The sequence below is a fragment of the Sceloporus occidentalis genome, unplaced genomic scaffold (assembly GCF_023333645.1).
Source record: "Sceloporus occidentalis isolate IW3139 unplaced genomic scaffold, rSceOcc1.0.p SCAF_96, whole genome shotgun sequence".
Lineage (NCBI taxonomy): Eukaryota > Metazoa > Chordata > Lepidosauria > Squamata > Phrynosomatidae > Sceloporus > Sceloporus occidentalis.
In genome coordinates this window covers 3,299,873-3,317,500 of record NW_028317076.1, presented here as the reverse complement: position 1 = coordinate 3,317,500, position 17,628 = coordinate 3,299,873, and the positions used below count along the sequence as shown (strand labels likewise).

Below are 17,628 nucleotides of genomic sequence, written 5' to 3'. Positions count from 1 at the left end.
GCTCTATTAGTAACACTGCTGCAACGATCCCACCAGCACAAAGATCGTATTATATCAGGATCGGTATCTGATGACGCGTGCTAATTTTCTCAACCCTGCCGCTGCAATTTACAAGGCAGGGAAACAGATACACTTTGAGCTGTACAAGATTCATTTCCAGTGACATGCAGTGGCAGATACACAGAGCAGAACCCTGCGTATGAGCTAAAATGGACTGAGTGACTTATGCAGTAATTAGGGGATAATTGTCATTAACCTCGCAAACAGTAGTTTACCCATATTGTTTCAAAGGCTCCAGGATGCATAATGACAAGGTAATCTGTCAAAGCGCTAGGGGGAAATATTAATGAGATTTGTGCAGGCCTAGATAGAAAATATGCAGAAAGCGGCCACATTAAGCTAATTGGTGGATGAATATACACTTGTAAAAGTGCTTCTAATGGCACGTTTGCTGCTCTCTAAATGACTGCTGTTAATGTGGAGAAGTGGGCTGCTCGGAAAGTCAACACTGCTGGGACAAGAAGCGTATTAATATGTACAGACGTAGTTATTAGTACTGTACATTGTTCACTACATGTCTGCCGTATCAATGGTTTTCTATTTATCAAGCATTTGTAAAATAGCCCAAACAAGAATTAGAAAAAATATAGATTTTTTTCATTGTATTTAGGTGGAAACATTAGTCTGGACCCACCAAAGAAACAAATGCCATATAATATATCATATAATGATGATGTCATATCACCCATGTGCGTGAGGTAATAACTGTACATGTATATATTCTGTACATTGTTTCATGCAGGGTTGTAATATTGATTATAGTTATCGGTCTTTAGTATTTGTATAACACTGGCTTTACATGAGGTCTTCCTACTTCTGCCTACAGTCGGGATTTTGGTCCTTGCATGTTTTGGGTGAGTCTAGCTATGTTCTGGTACCCTAAAATATAGAGAAATATTATATTTAGAGTAGTTGTGATAAAATTTGGTGGAAAGGTAAAACGACCAACAAATTCATTATCCAAGGTGTAAAATCCAGAATAGAGGAACTTCCTATTTAATCCTTGTTCCTTCATCCACATTTTCACTTAATGCCTTCTGGTAATTTGTTAAGGAAATACTTAAGTTTAGCAATGGAATTCTAGAATAAAGAGAGGTATTCAGAGAGCAAGCGCTGTACTTTATTTCAGCTTCACTTAATCATCTGTATGGAACGCTACCATGTGTAGTTGCCATAAACTACTGCTTTTTTTTTAACAGGCATAATGGGCTCGTTTGTGAAGGTGTTGCGATAACATGATAGGCACAATGCCTAATATCCCACTTGAGACATAATCTTATGTACAAATTGAATTACCTGCCTTTATTTATACTTCTGTGAGGGACCTGATACTTAGAATGTGGCTGTCTTTTTTTTTTTTTTTTTTTTTTTAGAAAGCCTGAGAATATACGATATTTACACATTATAGCATGATTGCGAACATTTGCCTTTAGAACTCTACTAATTGAACCATACAGCCTCAAGAACGATTTAGTACTTTATAACTTTCTTTTAAGTTCCTTACTTACTTTCAGAAGAAGCTGTAGCACCAGAGCTGCAGTTAATGCCCCCCCCTACAGATTACCAGTTTAGCCAATCAATGGCAGGAAACCCCCTGTTGCAATTAATGGGAATGTTTTCTCTGCATGCGCAAAGGGGGTCTTGTTAAAGCCAGATGTAACACTTGAACTTGGTAGAGCTGACTGGTGGTAAGCATGGTGCTCATGCCCACATGTAAGCGATAGATGCGTTTGGCTGATATGCGGGGCACACTTTACAGAAGGAACTGCATAGAAAGCGCATAAAAGGAGCAGAACAATAATTCAGTGCTTAGGAGCTTTAGACATCTGGATCCACAATTTGAAATAAATACCAAAAAGGTCCTGGCAGTGGTCCAAAGTCTTCAAATAAGGGCAAACCAGACATTGTCATTAAGTTTATCCGGAGTCCTGGGGTGTACACTTTAGTTCCTTATCCATTTTCAAGGTAAAAATAGTAAATTGTGGGGTTATAAAAGCTTATTTATTGATTTTATTATCTTCGTACTTATACAACCCTTTTATTACACATAACTTAAAGCAGTTTAGCTTATAGCTTCTCCAGGTAGGTGCTGAATTGTAACAGAATGGACCACATCGTAGCATTTAGCACTATGGAATCGGCTGGTGTTATATGGATAAAATGCAATAATGATCATAGCATGTAGCTTACATATTGAGTGGAAAAAATGAAAAGAGAACAATGAATACTGATTGACACAACCGTTTTGATAAGGAGATCATTTGTGGCCATCGTATTTATCAATAATTCTGATCTTTGAAGTGCTAGAGAAATGGGGAACATTTTTGAAGAAGTATATTTTTTCTCGATGGTTTCAGTGACTGCATCTTTAGAATCTCCTTCATCTCTTTTTGCCCATATAAGTATTTCTGTGAACCTCGTGTTTGTCTCCCGGTGCAACATATTAAACTGACAGCTTGCATCTTCAAAGCTAATCATCTTGCACTCATCCCTTGCTTCAGACGTGACTCAGATGTCAGGACAAAATAGGGCCTTATGTCTGGGTCACATCCTGACACATCTTATCCTTGCCTACAGGTCAGCTAAAATCACACCATCGGTTCATGGGAGGAGAAACTAAAACAGCGCATGGTCTTCATAACAAATTCTTTCCGTGCTGTGGCAGATTATAGGTCCATCTTGGAGGTCACCTCACAGATGTTTTTACATTTTGGTAATAGGCAGTAGGTCAAAGTATCATTAGAAATATCATTGGAAATGTACTCTGTTACCACATGTTTCATGGTGAGGAGACAATAAATATATTACATTTATTAAAAAAAGACTATAACTGTACCTATGAGTAATTGCTTGGAAATTAGTTGATGACCCCGTAACTTTTTAAAACAGACCATTTGTGTTTAAACTGACAATTTGTTTGTGCTTAGAGTGAATAACATGACCGAAATATTGTTCCTTTTCAAATATTAAAGTAAAGGCTAACAATTAACTAATTTTGTTCCAATAATCTTCCCTTGTCTGCAGAACTGGAGGCTGTCATTGTTTTCAGTCATGTGATGTTTTGGGTGCATTTCCTGCTTAAACACCGCAAGAAAGCTGATTCTTTATGGTAACGCTAATAAATAAGTCTGTTCTTCCATAGACTTTTATTAGTATGAGTGTCCAGCTGAGTGAGCCATTCTGTTGTTTACATGCAGCTATATGAAAACTATAGGGATGGGAAAACAGGCACAATAAGTTTGAAAGCTCATTAACCCCTTCGCGACCTTTGCCGGTTCAGGACCGTCATGACATGAAGGTCGCTAAATGACCTTTGACGGTCCTGAACCGTCATAAAATAAAATAAGCTTAGAAAGTGATCAACGATCACTTTCTTCGCTTAAACGGCGTTACTGTAATGCCTCGATGTCGAGGCATTCAGTAACGCCGAGATCGGCATCGGGGGCCATGTCTGGCCCCTCCCCGGGGCGTCAACAGCCGCCATACATTGTATGGCGGCGGACGCCCGTTTTAAAAGCGTTTAGGAGGCGATCGACGATCGCCTCCTAAACTTAAATGGTGTCGCTGGAATGCCTCAATCAGGAGGCATCCAGCGACACCAAACACTTACCTCTGGGTGGGCTGTGACCGCTCCGGAGAGCGGTCACAGCCGCCGCTGCCGGTGATCTTCGCCATCAAGCAAGATGGCGGCGGTCCGGGAAAATAAACAATAAAGATGATAGAGTTAGCTAGACGGTCTCCAGACCCTCTAGAGAACTCTGGCTCCACTTGCAGGTTGAATACAGGTACTGCATTCAACCATGCAAGTCAATGGAGCCCAGCTTTCTAATCACTATGTGATTAGTAAAATATTAAAAAAAAAATAAAAAAAATAAAAAAATGGAAAAAAAATAAAAAAAATGTGCTAACATTTAAAAATAATTATGCAGTGATGTCACTAGATGAACCATCCAGTACATTGCAAAATGTGTAAAAAAAATATAAAAAAGTATTAAAAAGATAAAATAAAATAAAAAAATAAAGTTTATTATTTTGAGCAAGTGCTAAAATTTCTCAAAAATCTCAACAAAGAGTTAAAATAAAAGCACTTCAAATACCCAAGGGGTGTCTAATATATAAAAAAAATGGCTGATGGGGTAAATTGGAGTGGCCTAGCTCAAAGATAGGGCATAGGTACAGACTGACCAAAATGGAGAAAAAAAGCGCACTTCCCAAATGTGGCATTTTAAATCTGAAACAACCCGACAAACCCATGCATGTCGGGTATCACTGCACTCAGGAGATGTTCCTGAACACACATTGGGGTGTTGTTTGACAGTGGCATATACCAGAACCTGTATATCTATAACTAAAGTACAATTTGTGTGGAAAAAAAATAAAAAAAAAATACTATTACAAAGTTTGACAAAGTGTAGTTCTATAATTGGTGCATGGAAAGGGTTAAAATAACAGCATTTGGAATACCCTGGGGTGTCTAGTTTTCAAAAATATATGGTTTGAATGGGTTAAATTGAGTTAACCGGCTTCAAAGATATTCCAAAGAGGAGATGGAGGCAGAATGACCAAATGACCACCTGGATTACGCATGCCCCAAAAGTAGCCTTTTACCAGCCAAACAATCTGACAAACCCATGCATGTGGGGTATCGCTGTACTCAGGAGATGTTCCTGAACACATATTGGGGGGTTGTTTGACAGTGACATATACCAGAACCTGTATATCTATAACTAAAGTACAATTTGTGTGAAAAAAAAATAAAAAAAAAATACTATTACAAAGTTTGACAAAGTGTAGTTCTATAATTGGTGCATGGAAAGGGTTAAAATAACAGCATTTGGAATACCCTGGGGTGTCTAGTTTTCAAAAATATATGGTTTAAATGGGTTAAATTGAGTTAACCCGCTTCAAAGATATTCCAAAGAGGAGATGGAGGCAGAATGACCAGATTTGTTAAAAAAGATTTGGAAATCATAAAACGCTGCTTGTACTTATTGCCCTATAACTTACAAAAAACAGCAAAAAAACATAAAAACATTGGGTATCTCTAAACTCAGGACAAGTAGTAGAATCTATTTAGCTAGTTTTTTTACTTGCTTTTTTAGGTGAGTAAAAGATTTTTCAAATAAAAGTCATAAAATGTGTTTTTTTTCAATTTTTCACCATGTTTTTTTAATTTTTTTTATAGTAAATAAGATGATACGATCAAAATAATGGTATCCGAAGAAAGCCCATCTTGTCCTGAAAAAAACAATATATAACTTATGTGGGTTCACTAAATGGGTGAGGAGAAAATTACAGCTGAACACAAGCACCACAAAAGTGTCAAAACAGCTGCGGTCCCACAGGGTACAAAACGAAAAATGAGCCTGGTCCTTAAGGGGTTAATCTGATACTAGTTCCGCTTTAAGAATTATCCTTGAATCCTATCCAACCAGCAGCCCTGCAAAACATTAGATTCCAGAAGATGTTCAGTGAGCAAAAACCCAGCTATATAGATATGTTGTAGTAATGATACATATATATATATATATATATTTAAAATTACCAGCCGATCCACTGCTTTAACGTAAGCTATGCTATTCTAATGTGTGGCAATTGTGCTGCTTTTATCTTGCTGCTTCCTACTGTTCGTACCAATCAGCGACTGAGAAATCGATACCGTGCGATACCGTGCGAGTCCCATTCCATCTCAGCGTAAATTAACGTATCATTTCTGAATCCATTTTAGAGTCCCTGATTCCTGCTGAAGTTATAGTATTATTACGGATTAATTGAGTTTTGGCATTTCTAGCTGGGTGCTACCAAAGTGCCTTGCTATCATACTGAAATATAATTCTAACATTACATGTAATTTCATAATTGGTTCTGCAGTGTGCTGCAAGTGAGGCATCCTGCTTTTTTTTATGAAAACAATTGTTTTCCATGTCATTTGAATAATTAGGTCTAAACTGCCCTAAACTAAATCCATGTATTACCCTTCTTGCGTGCTCTCATGGAGCAGGAGTAAGTAACACATGCCATTTGTCCATTAAGCTTTGCGGATATCAAATAACTTTTTCTAATACACTTCTGTTGATACATGCTGGATTTAGCTTGCCTGACATTAGACTGCAGCATTTTTAAGTCCTACCTCGAGGCAACTCTCATACTTACCAGCAAAAATGAAAGTGTGAAATGCTTTTTAATGTATATTTAACAGCAGACGGTCTGGTTAAGTAGAGTCTCTGCGGAATATTCCCTTTTCTACTTGAAGAAAATGTTAAGACATGTATGCACATTTATCCTCTGAAAATGGAATCCATCAGAAGTTTATAACGTTTGCGACTGGGACTGTATCTACTACAGATGTGATGGGGACACACTCAAATCCTACCACCTTTAGTGCCAGGGCGCTAAAAATAAGCATATTTGTACCTAATTATAGATTTTAAACTTTTTTAATGTAATATTGTGCTGCTGCCTTAGGCATGCTAAATATTTACTCTGTTTTTAGTTTTTATTTGCAGTGGGGGCTTGCACACAAATAAAGTTGTTGTAGATAATATATATCAATATATTATTAATGTGAGTACATTTTCAAGACTGCAGTCTTAGTTCTTAGTTTTACCAACAGAAGTATTGCTTTATTCCAGTAGGGACAGTTGTCTCCACATATCCTTTCCACTAACCATGTGCGACACTTGCAATGATTTAGGTAGATTACACAGTATGTTGAAATGTTTGAAGGTTTTATGAACTCAAAATGTCAGCCTTGGTTACTGGTAAACACGGATTATATTACAGTTACTGTGTCTCACGTCGCAATGTTACTGTTTCTACACCGGTAAAAAATTGGGCAAAGTAGATGGGCCAAGTGGCCTTCGTCTGTTGTATAATTCCATGCTGTTTCTCGGTAGATTCTTAAGTAGAAGGCAAAACCTTTTATTGGGTCAACAAAAAGATGACATAAGAAGCGAGGTCTCTTCTGCAGATGAAATTTGTTGCTTGAGTGAGACTGACCCCTGGGATTTTCGTATTTCTTCCAAAATACCTCTGAATGTTTTAGATTACTTTGAGCTTGGAGGGACTGAGAGTCTTTGTACGTTTTAAGTGCTCCCTCTGAGAAAAGCCTTGTAGGGAGCTGCCTGTTTGCAAGCTTCTTCTTAGTTATTTGCAAATTGATTCATCTCTGTAAGTTTAAGAGGCTAACTATTGATCAGGGTGATGTCATTGAGGTTGGTGTCTCCTCATTTTACCTGCAGACAATATTTTTGTTAACCATTTCAATGTATTTTCCAAGTGGCAGCAGTCATCAGATGTTAATCTGTGTATTTATTAAACTGTGCATTTCTTAATAAAATATTTGAAAGAAATCATGCATTCTGTGCCAAAGAAATCACCAAGGAATAACCGTTTGGAATCCCATGTCTCACATATCAAAAAAAAATTATTATTTTAACCCATGGATACCCAACAGGCTGCCTTGCAGTTGTCGAGGATCTACAACTCCCATGATCCTCAAAGAAGTCCCATCTACAAAGAAAATTGTTTGTTTCTGTCTATGTTTAGAATACCAAATACAGTTATCTGGTGTTTGAACAATTAAAAATCAATACTGAATAAGCATTGCTAGAAGGCTTTTTTTTTTAAATGTAATTATTTTTTAAAAATGTAAGTTTTTCCCTTATAGTACTACAAGGTAGGGGTGCACAGTATGAGTTATCACATCTCACATTAATGAATGCTAAACGGTTCCACAGTTAATAGATTGCATAGCCTAAATTGCAGTGTTCTATGTAGTCACAAAACCCCAGAAGTCTACTGTTTGTTTTCCTTGACATTTGTTAATTCAATTTATTTTGCTAACTGTGACTGTAATTGACATATTTGCATGGCAGAAAGCATTTCCCTTGTGAATATACACCTGTACAAAATGGTAACTCGTTCACTTGACTGATGCAATGGTAATTCTGATACCCATGCACAAAAAACTAAGATTTCTGTGTTCTTATCTTTTGTTGTCTCTTTGACCTGATCTTTAGGATGCTGCTGGCAAAGTCCTGGACCGCTGGGCAATTATGTCCCGGGAAGAAGAAATTATCACACTTCAGCAGTTCCTGAGGTTTGGAGAAACCAAGTCCATTGTTGAGCTGATGGCCATTCAAGAGAAAGAAGGTCAAGCTGTAGCTGTTCCCTCCTCAAAGGCTGATTCAGACATAAGGACTTTTATTGAAAGCAACAACCGCACCAGGAGCCCAAGTGTCCTTTCACACTTGGAGAACAGCAACCCTTCCAGCATTCACCACTTTGAGAACATGCCCAACAGCCTTGCATTTCTGCTTCCATTCCAGTATATCAACCCAGTTGCTGCTCCTATGCTTGGATTACCTCCTAATGGCCTCATGTTAGAGCACCCAGGACTTAGGTTGCATGAGTCTAGCAACTCAAATCAAAATGAATGTGAAGAGACAAGTGAGTCTGAGGTCTCCCCAATGCCTTATAACAGAAGTGAGCAAACATCCAGTAGAAATGCCTTGAGTAGCATCACCAATGTAGAGCCAAAAATAGAACCAAGCAATGCCTCACCCTCACAAACATCTGTATCTGTTAATGAACTAAGCAAATCTGATCATGCCAAAAGTTCATTCAAGATTCACAGGATGAGGAGGATGGGGACATCTTCTCGGAAAGGCAGGGTATTTTGTAATGCATGTGGCAAAACATTTTATGACAAAGGAACTCTAAAAATCCACTACAATGCAGTCCATCTTAAAATAAAACATAGGTGTACCATTGAAGGTTGCAACATGGTTTTCAGCTCACTTAGAAGTCGTAACCGTCACAGTGCCAATCCTAATCCAAGGCTTCACATGCCGATGTTAAGGAACAATAGAGACAAAGATTTAATTCGTGCTACTTCAGGAGCAGCTACACCTGTAATAGCAAGTACAAAATCAAACCTAACATTGACTAGTCCTGGTCGGCCTCCCATGGGGTTTTCAACCCCACCTCTGGACCCTATCCTGCAAAACACACTTTCAAGCCAATTAGTGTTTCCTGCTTTAAAGACTGTGCAGCCTGTTCCTCCTTTTTATAGAAGTTTATTAAATTCAGGAGATATGGTGAGCCCTCCAACCTCCCTACCTACTAGTCCATTATTGCCAGCACCTCTAGGTGTAGATCAACCGCTACCACCTCCACCTTCAGAGGTGCCAGCATCTATGATAGCCTTACCACAGGACCCTAATACAGACCTTGCTCCTAAAAAGAAACCAAGAAAGTCAAGCATGCCTGTTAAGATTGAAAAGGAAGTAATAGATACAGCCGATGAGTTTGACGAAGAAGATGAAAATATCGAGCAGGGCCATTCCACAAATGACATTGGCCAAGACAGCCACTCCCAAGATGAAATGAGCCCTGGATTGTCCGTGAATAGCTTCTCCAAAATAAGCAGCAGCAGGTGCATTGTGAGAGCGGACACCAGGGCAAACAGTATAACCTCTGATGACCAAGAGCATGAGAGAGATTTTGAAAATGACTCAGAATCCTCTGAGCCAAAGTTTTGTGATGAACCCATGGAAGATGACCGCCTCGACCTTCATAAGGATAGTGGTGTAAGGTCAATGACGGACAATGATAAGTCATATGAAAATCACATTGATTGTCATCAACAGGCTCTCATTAAGGTGAAGGAAGAGTTTACAGACCCAACATACGATATGTTTTACATGAGCCACTACGGACTATACAATGGGGGCAGTGCCAGCATGGCTGCCCTTCATGAAAGTTTAGCATCCTCCTTGAGCTACGGAAGTCCTCAAAAATTCTCACCAGATGGTGACCTATGCTCAAGTCCAGATCCTAAAATTTGCTATGTGTGTAAAAAGAGCTTCAAAAGTTCATACAGTGTAAAACTGCACTACAGAAACGTCCATTTGAAAGAGATGCACGTCTGCACGGTAGCGGGTTGCAATGCTGCTTTCCCTTCACGACGGAGTAGAGACAGGTTAGTAAATATATTTCCAATGTTCAGATTGATTTATCACCTAAAATTTGGTACATACTTATCAACATGCATGCTTCTCTCACAAAACAGAAAAGGATCAACTCACTTCTTACACTTCTGCTATGTCACTTTAACCTTTTAACACATAAAGAATCTACAACTTGATAATTTTAGCACTAAACCTTGTATTAAATTGTAGGATGCATTATACCCCCTTCCAGAATAGTGAGAATTGGCCAAGTGTCACCTCACTCATTACTATAACAAATGGCACTCTAAAGCCTCTAGAAAACAGTTGTATCCGAGTAGCCATATCAGAAAGTCCAAGCAGTTCGGGTTCAATGAGCCTTTCCCTTATGTTAAGTCACCAGAAAAGTACTTTATTGGGAGTAGGTAAAACTATCTATGGACAGATGTGCTAGTTTAGTTGAGTGACCTTGTCCATAGTAAAACACTTGCAATTAGTCAGGCACTTGCTTCTGTGAATTATTAGGTTTCATGAATTACCAGAAAAGAATAGAAGAATAGCTTTGTCCAGTTAAGCTTTAATAAGCAGTATGACATCTTAGAAATAATCAGAAAAAGAGGTAGTAGTATACCTGAAAAAATGGTGCATGGTATAGGTTGTATATGTCAATTGATTAACTAGTTCTGACGTGGCGCAATAGCATTTTACTTAATAGAAAAAAATGTACGGATTGAAAATGGGAAGTTAATGACATCCATGTAGCTATTAATTGCCTTTTAAGAAAAGTATATAGAGGCATAGATTTTTTTCTTCATTTACATTGCTCTTTTTTTTTTAATTAAAAGGAGAAATTGCCCATTCCAGTTCTCGAATCATAATCAATAAACAGATCCTGAACTAAAACAAAACCAGCTCATGTGGTAAAGTTACTTAGTATGTGCCGGATAACTTTGTCTTGAAATTCCATATGTAGGAGACTTTAAAGAAAGGTTAATTTGGGTGCAAGACCTGCCAACTGAACTAACAAAATGGCAATGATGCCTAACACACACATACACAAAAGCTTGGGGTCACTTAGAAATGTCCTTGTTTTTGACAGAAAAGCAATTTTTCAATTTTTGTCCATTAAAATGACATCAAATGGAACAGTGTTCACTATATATATATATATATATATATATATATATATATATATATATATATATATATATATATTAGGAAAAATTATTTTGGGCCCACATGAGAGAAATACAGAAGTTAGTTTAATAAAACCTTTTTATATAATACTCATGTTCTCTGCATGATCCCTTGGAATTTTGTGAAGGACTTGATCAAGGCAGACATTCTCACATGGTTCAAGCTTATGTACCAAACTGTTAAGTATGTTTAATCATAGAAGAACACCTTTGAAAGTAAAGCAACATATTATTTATCTTTAAGGAGTCTTATAAATAATTATGAAGCTATTACCACTGCCAGTTGAGAAGCTGCCATGAGATTGTTAGCACAACAAATCCAGGATGAGACAGTAAACACCTTGATTGCTAAAGCACCCAAAGTTGCATTCACCTTCGAAAGACCACCTGGGGTTTCTGTTTTCCTACACTTCTTCTTGTATCTGAACTCATTACCTTTGTTCTTCCAGACTACCTGACTCTCTGTATACAGAAGGTGTGTGGGAATAAATTAGCGTTCCATATCTCAGATAAGCCACTGCATACATTAACAGCCCAAGTGAAGTTGTGAAAAGCCTGTTACCTGACTCTTGTTAGCACCTGTTTTCCATTCTTGCCCTCTCTTGTTTTGGAACAGGTTCAGCTAACTTTTCTGTGGCTCTTAACTATCATTGTTTATGATGGTTTATATTAGACACTCACCTTCACAGAACCATAAAGACTTGAAGAAGGCATTTGCATTGTCCCAGAAATCAATTAGATTACATAGGCAGGTCTAGACTGGCCATTGGACAAAGTGGGAAAATGCCCTGTGACCAATGCCTAATGGTGCCTTCCATGTACCTGTACTGCCACATGTGGCAAATTCTGCCATTTAGTGTGTGTCAGCCGGCTCGCTCACGTGGCCGCACGCTTCAAAAGTGTAATTGTAATGTCACGGCTGATCTTAACCTCCAGTCCTTTCGATGCTTTGCGTAAAAGTATATGTGCTATATGAACAATGTAATAAACAAATAGCTTTGTATTTGATATCTAATGAATTATTTTGCATTAAGGAATTCCAGCTAGGACAGATTCAACCTTGATATCGATATTATACATAAATAACCATGCAAAGATATAAAAGAAGCTAATGGCAGGCATAAAATGCGTACCACCACTGCTTATGTTTTTTTTTAACACATTAATGTCCCGATTTTTTAAAATGTGGGATTTATAAAGTCAAATCTCCATTAAAGATGTTCATTAAGTTTTAAATTAACTGTGGCATCTGATAGATAATATTATTTTTATTTTTCTGACAAAATCTAAGTAAATGGTCTGTCAGCCTGGAACCTAATAACCAATAGATGACGAAGAAACAGAAGATGGAAAGCATTCTTTTTTACTAGCGTACATATTTTGTATATATTTGGTCGGCGGAAGCATTCTTTTTCCCTTTCCGTTAGCTTGCACCCACATCCCTCCCTTTCTTATAAATAAAGATGGGGATGTAAAATCTGATTTCGTTACCCCAAAATTCCCTAGAAAGTAGAAAAAGACCAGATAAAAGTAGTGGAGTCCATTGAATAACAACACTTTTGTTCAGTTTCTTTTCCTTTTTTTTTCTCTATGATATTATTTCATCCAGCAGTCTGTCTTTTTTACTGTCCGCACTTGACATTAGCACTCGAAGCTATATTAGCATCCATTTCACCAGTTCAGTAATGGTATTAAAAAAACACTTAACTTCAGCGGTGAACGGTTGTATGACAGGGCCATAAAAATCCACATTAAAATAAAATGTATGTATTTGTCCTGGCAAATAATTCTTCTTATTTTCTCCTTTTTTTAGCTACTAAAATAAGATGAGTGATTAGGCATAAAATGAATGAATAGAAAGTAGTGTTCGACATCCTAAATATGCTTCTACTCATACAAACATTTAAGTAGTCTCTTTCAGAAGATATTTCCATTTTTGTAATTAACAGATATAGTTTTCTTGGCCATTAAATCCTGACGTAGAATATATGGGCTTTTTAAAACCAAAATATAACCTGTGTTTTTACATTCAGAAATCAATAACTTTACTTTCACCATGCTAATATACAATACCTTTAGTAGTTAACACATTATATGTATATATATACCAGTCCATCTGAAAATGGCCATATGTTATTTGCTTTTATACAGTTAACATGAGTGTTTTTTTCAACATTGACTACTTGTTTGAGAAAATTCTACTTGTTTGAGAAAAATGGCATTTTACATTAAATGCTACTAGTGCATTCTCATATGCAACTATAGAACACATATGTCCCACTTTAGGACCTAAATCCTGCTGCCCCTCTTTCCTCCCTTGATGTCTCTGTTTTCTAGGAGATCTCCGTGTTCTACGGCCCTAACATTACCATAATGTGTGTGTGGACTACAGAAAAGATGCCTTTAAAAATAAATTATACAATAAAATAAATTATTCTAAATTTATTTAAAAAAAAATATTGTTTAAATAGGTATTTGCATGTCACCAAGACACATAAAAAAATATCACTTCCCGATCCACGCTGCTTAACCACACTCTATGTTTGGAGTAATGGTCTTCCCACCACAATGGAGACCTCTATCAAACCCATGTGTAATTCAGTAAAAGAATAAATTCACATTACTAACCCTAATATATTAGATGGGATAGACTACTACGGCATTGCTGCCAAAGGCACCAAGATGAACCCTTATCGTTAAGCGTAAAGGACGTATTTTTTATGTTTATTACCCTTTCGAAGCAATTTTACTTTCATGCTATGTAAGGATGAAAGTAAGGGTTAACGGCACTAACTTCCACAGACACAGGGGAGGCTGATATGCACTTGTATTTTTTTTTGTATCTTTGGCTCTGGCGGTGTGCAGCCTCCACACAAGAGATGCCTGTGCCTGGTTCTAAATTTTGATTAAGCACAACGTCATTAATCAAAAGAAAGACACTGAGCAGTTGGCAGGGTCCAGAGCTGCAATGTTTAAGACATAAAACATTACCAAGTAATTAGAGAGCATTCCTTTCGGAAGAACAGTGCCTTCAATAAAGAGGTAAATGATAGCATGTTTATTGTGGATGTAGGCAGTCAGTGCAATATGATAAACTGCAGGAGATGCACGTATCAGTAATCATACAGATTATTAGTGTCATTAATCAACCCCCCCCCAAAAAAATATGATAGCGCTATATATCCTTCCCCATTGTTGCCACCCCTCCTCCGCCACCTTTTGACCATCGTATGTCCTCAAGAAGACCACTGCAGTCCAGCATCCCCATGTGTTGCAATTTCCTTATTGAAATTTGTATTTTAATTATATTTTAAGATGTAAGAATCACTCCTACATGGTGAAGCACTAGTAATGTACTGTCCCTAAGAGCCCATGCCCATTAATCCAGTAAGAGGCCTTAATTGAAAAATGCCTTTGTGTTGGTCTGGTGGAAGTAGGCCCTTGTAGTGTGGTGTATAAGTAGTGAGAAGGGAGCTAATAGTTTGCTGTGATATCCATTCTGTAGGCAAGGAGGTGAACACATGCTTTTTGTTGTTCTCCAGTGCATTGGTAAATAGTTCATAAATATTAAAAGCCGGTAATAACAAATATGATTAAAATTTAAAGCAATAAAAGCATTGAGGATTAACTTGCTGAATGCCGCAACGTTTCAGAGACGTCCTAGTAGGCTGGAAGGATGTATGAAAAGCAAACACTACACTACTTTTGTATCATGTAATTATCTTAAATTAGGTATAAGTCACTACTGCTTATCAGAGTCATCATTTACAAGAATCCTAGTCTACTCTATAGTATTTCTAAGAAGAAGTCGTGTTCTGTAAATTCCCTTTTTTCCTTGACATTGGAATGACGATCATTGCCGTTGGGGATAAGTAAGTAGTTAGTAGGCTAAGATAAGCCATATGTCTTTGTGTGATTGTGGTAGCATTCCCATTGCTATATGCACTGATTTAGTGGTTAATTTTACAATACCTTCCACGATGTAATTCATATATTAAAATTAAGTAGCTACATAAATGATTCAGGTACAAAATTTATAAAGCAGTCTTATCACTATGGCCACCAGAATCACATTTTAAACATATTACCCTACAGTTTTCCTTCTGTCACTCCCATAACTCTCAAATAAAGGCGGGCAAAGGAAATGAAAAGGTCTACTTTATTTAAAAAACATACCAAAAAAAACTTTCTTTTTGGCAGAATGTTCCCTCTCTTTATGGAGACATGTTTCCCATATTATGATGTCATGTAATCAGCATTTGCCCAGACTTTACAGTTTATTTTTAACATGCATCCCACAATATTTCCTGGAAATTAAAGAAACATTTTTTTATGAAAGTGGAACAAGCTCAGTCTCAAGATAATTACCACTGAAACATGAACTAATACTATAAGGTTAAATATGAATACCCGAACCATGCAAAATAGGTTTTGTTATGAATCTTTAGCTAAGGTGGTCTTTAAACTCAAGCAAACAAAACACACAGACCTGTATATGACCCACAATACAACTGATATTTATGTAAAGGTAGTCACATTGGTGGGGCAAATGGATCCAGTGTAGTAGTTTAACTCAATATATAACAAAAAATGTTCGGCTCAGGTAGGGGATCTGAGTCATCGATGAGGAGAAATGAAATGAATAGGGAAGGAAATGAAGTCAAATGGAAGGGTAGAGAGAGATAAAGGAGAAAAGATAGCTATTCTATACCCTGATTGGCCTGATCAATATGCTGTGCTGTTCAGTGGGAGGCTGTATGTATAAGTATAATATTTACTGTGTGGTACATTATGAGGCTACATAGTTCTACTGTATGCAGGGTGACAGCCTTCAATACCAGAGACTTAGTACTGACTGTGTTACATCATTAGCCAGTTTAGATTAGATGGAATGGTAGGTGGTCACATGAGATCAAAATAAATAAAGGTAGTGCCAAATGCCAATTTGTCCATACTTTTACTCTAGGTAGCTTCAGATGCGCTTGATCAAGGCATTATTGTTACAATCAATGAATTGTTCAAATATTCTTCACTTTTTAAAACACACTAACATTCAGTGTTACATTATCCATATTAATTTATTGATAACAAAGGACCCCCTTGTAACCAATGTTTTAAAGACATAGACCCATCTAGCTTATCTTGAACATAATACAAAACCTCTAAGTTACAGTTAAACTAATTAAATAAATAAATTGAAGCATTAGAAGGTTACTAACCTATTTTTAAGAGTGTGTTCATTGGTTTCTCTCTCCCCTGTACTTTCCCATTAAAATTCTCCTTGTGTGAAAATGATATCTTTGACAGATATGTTGGCAGCATGTTAATATCATCAGGAAGGTTTTGGTTCATGTAAAAGTTGAGGTTGGGGGCTATCAACTGGGCTCTTTTGTTTCATCCTTTCCCTAAAGCTCTATCTATACAAATGAAGCAAAGCTTACGAGCTGTTACAAGCAGTCCAAAATGAGGGCAAAATTCTTTGATATAGTTAGTATACAAGACAGATGTTCACATTGCCTTTCCTGGAATCAGTTTCACAGCAGAACTATATGCATTTTATGGCACAGAGACGCCTGACAAAGACTTGTCATTCTATACCCCTTGGCTTGTATCTTTTAACCTGTACCCATAACGGGATTTTCGTTTTAATTTCCATCTTGTGGAGGCAGCATAATCACAAGCGTAGTCAGTAGAATTGCTTCTGTTCAATAGACTGAGCAGTTCTCGTAAGTTCCAAAAACAACCCCCTCTATACTGTACCTAGAACGTTCCTCTGATTACGGGAGGTTTGTCTGCTGTTACCAAAGGCCTTCTGTGATCTTTGATTTTTAATTAAAACTTTGCAATACATTCTACTGTATTATATATATATATATATATTTATTTATTTTTTTTTATTTTTTTATTATTATTTTTTTTTTTATAGCCCTGCAATGGCACTTCAAGGGTAAAATTAAGCACCATGTCTGCATCCCAAATGCAAGATCATTAACTATTTCTGGGTTAGACTCATTACAAGAAAAATTGTTACATTATCTTTACCAACTAATCTCATTGAAATGATGGTTGACTGCAAGGCGGTCACCTATGAAATCCTGCAGAAGTTAAGAAGATAAATGTTGGAAACCTTTTTGGATTAATATGTTCGTATGGTATCTTGTGGGGGAGATATTGCTTGAAGATGATTAACAATCCTGGGACAGGCACATTAATACATTGCTTCCTCTGCAAAGTTAAATGGCTTCTCTGGAGAATCTCCCCATGTTGACTAGACAAGACTGGCAATTTTGTTTGCCTGCCACATTAGGGTGTCCCAGAGGAACACGAGGACTGGTGGGAAAAAAAGGAGTAGCAGAGTAGGCAGCATAATTCACTGTGAATTGAACAAAGAAGTCTAATTCAGATAAATGGCCAAGCCC

General features: G+C 37.2%; 1 protein-coding gene across 1 annotated transcript in view; it reads left to right on the top strand.

The window, feature by feature from the left end:
* The window catches only part of LOC149284279 (zinc finger protein basonuclin-2-like), a 141,157-nt gene that overhangs the window by 116,186 nt on the left and 7,343 nt on the right, over positions 1-17,628 (top strand). The window contains exon 4 of the mRNA XM_089496946.1: positions 8,082-10,045. Coding sequence (XP_089353072.1) covers positions 8,082-10,045 — 1,964 coding nt within the window. The remainder of the gene's footprint in view (positions 1-8,081; positions 10,046-17,628) is intronic.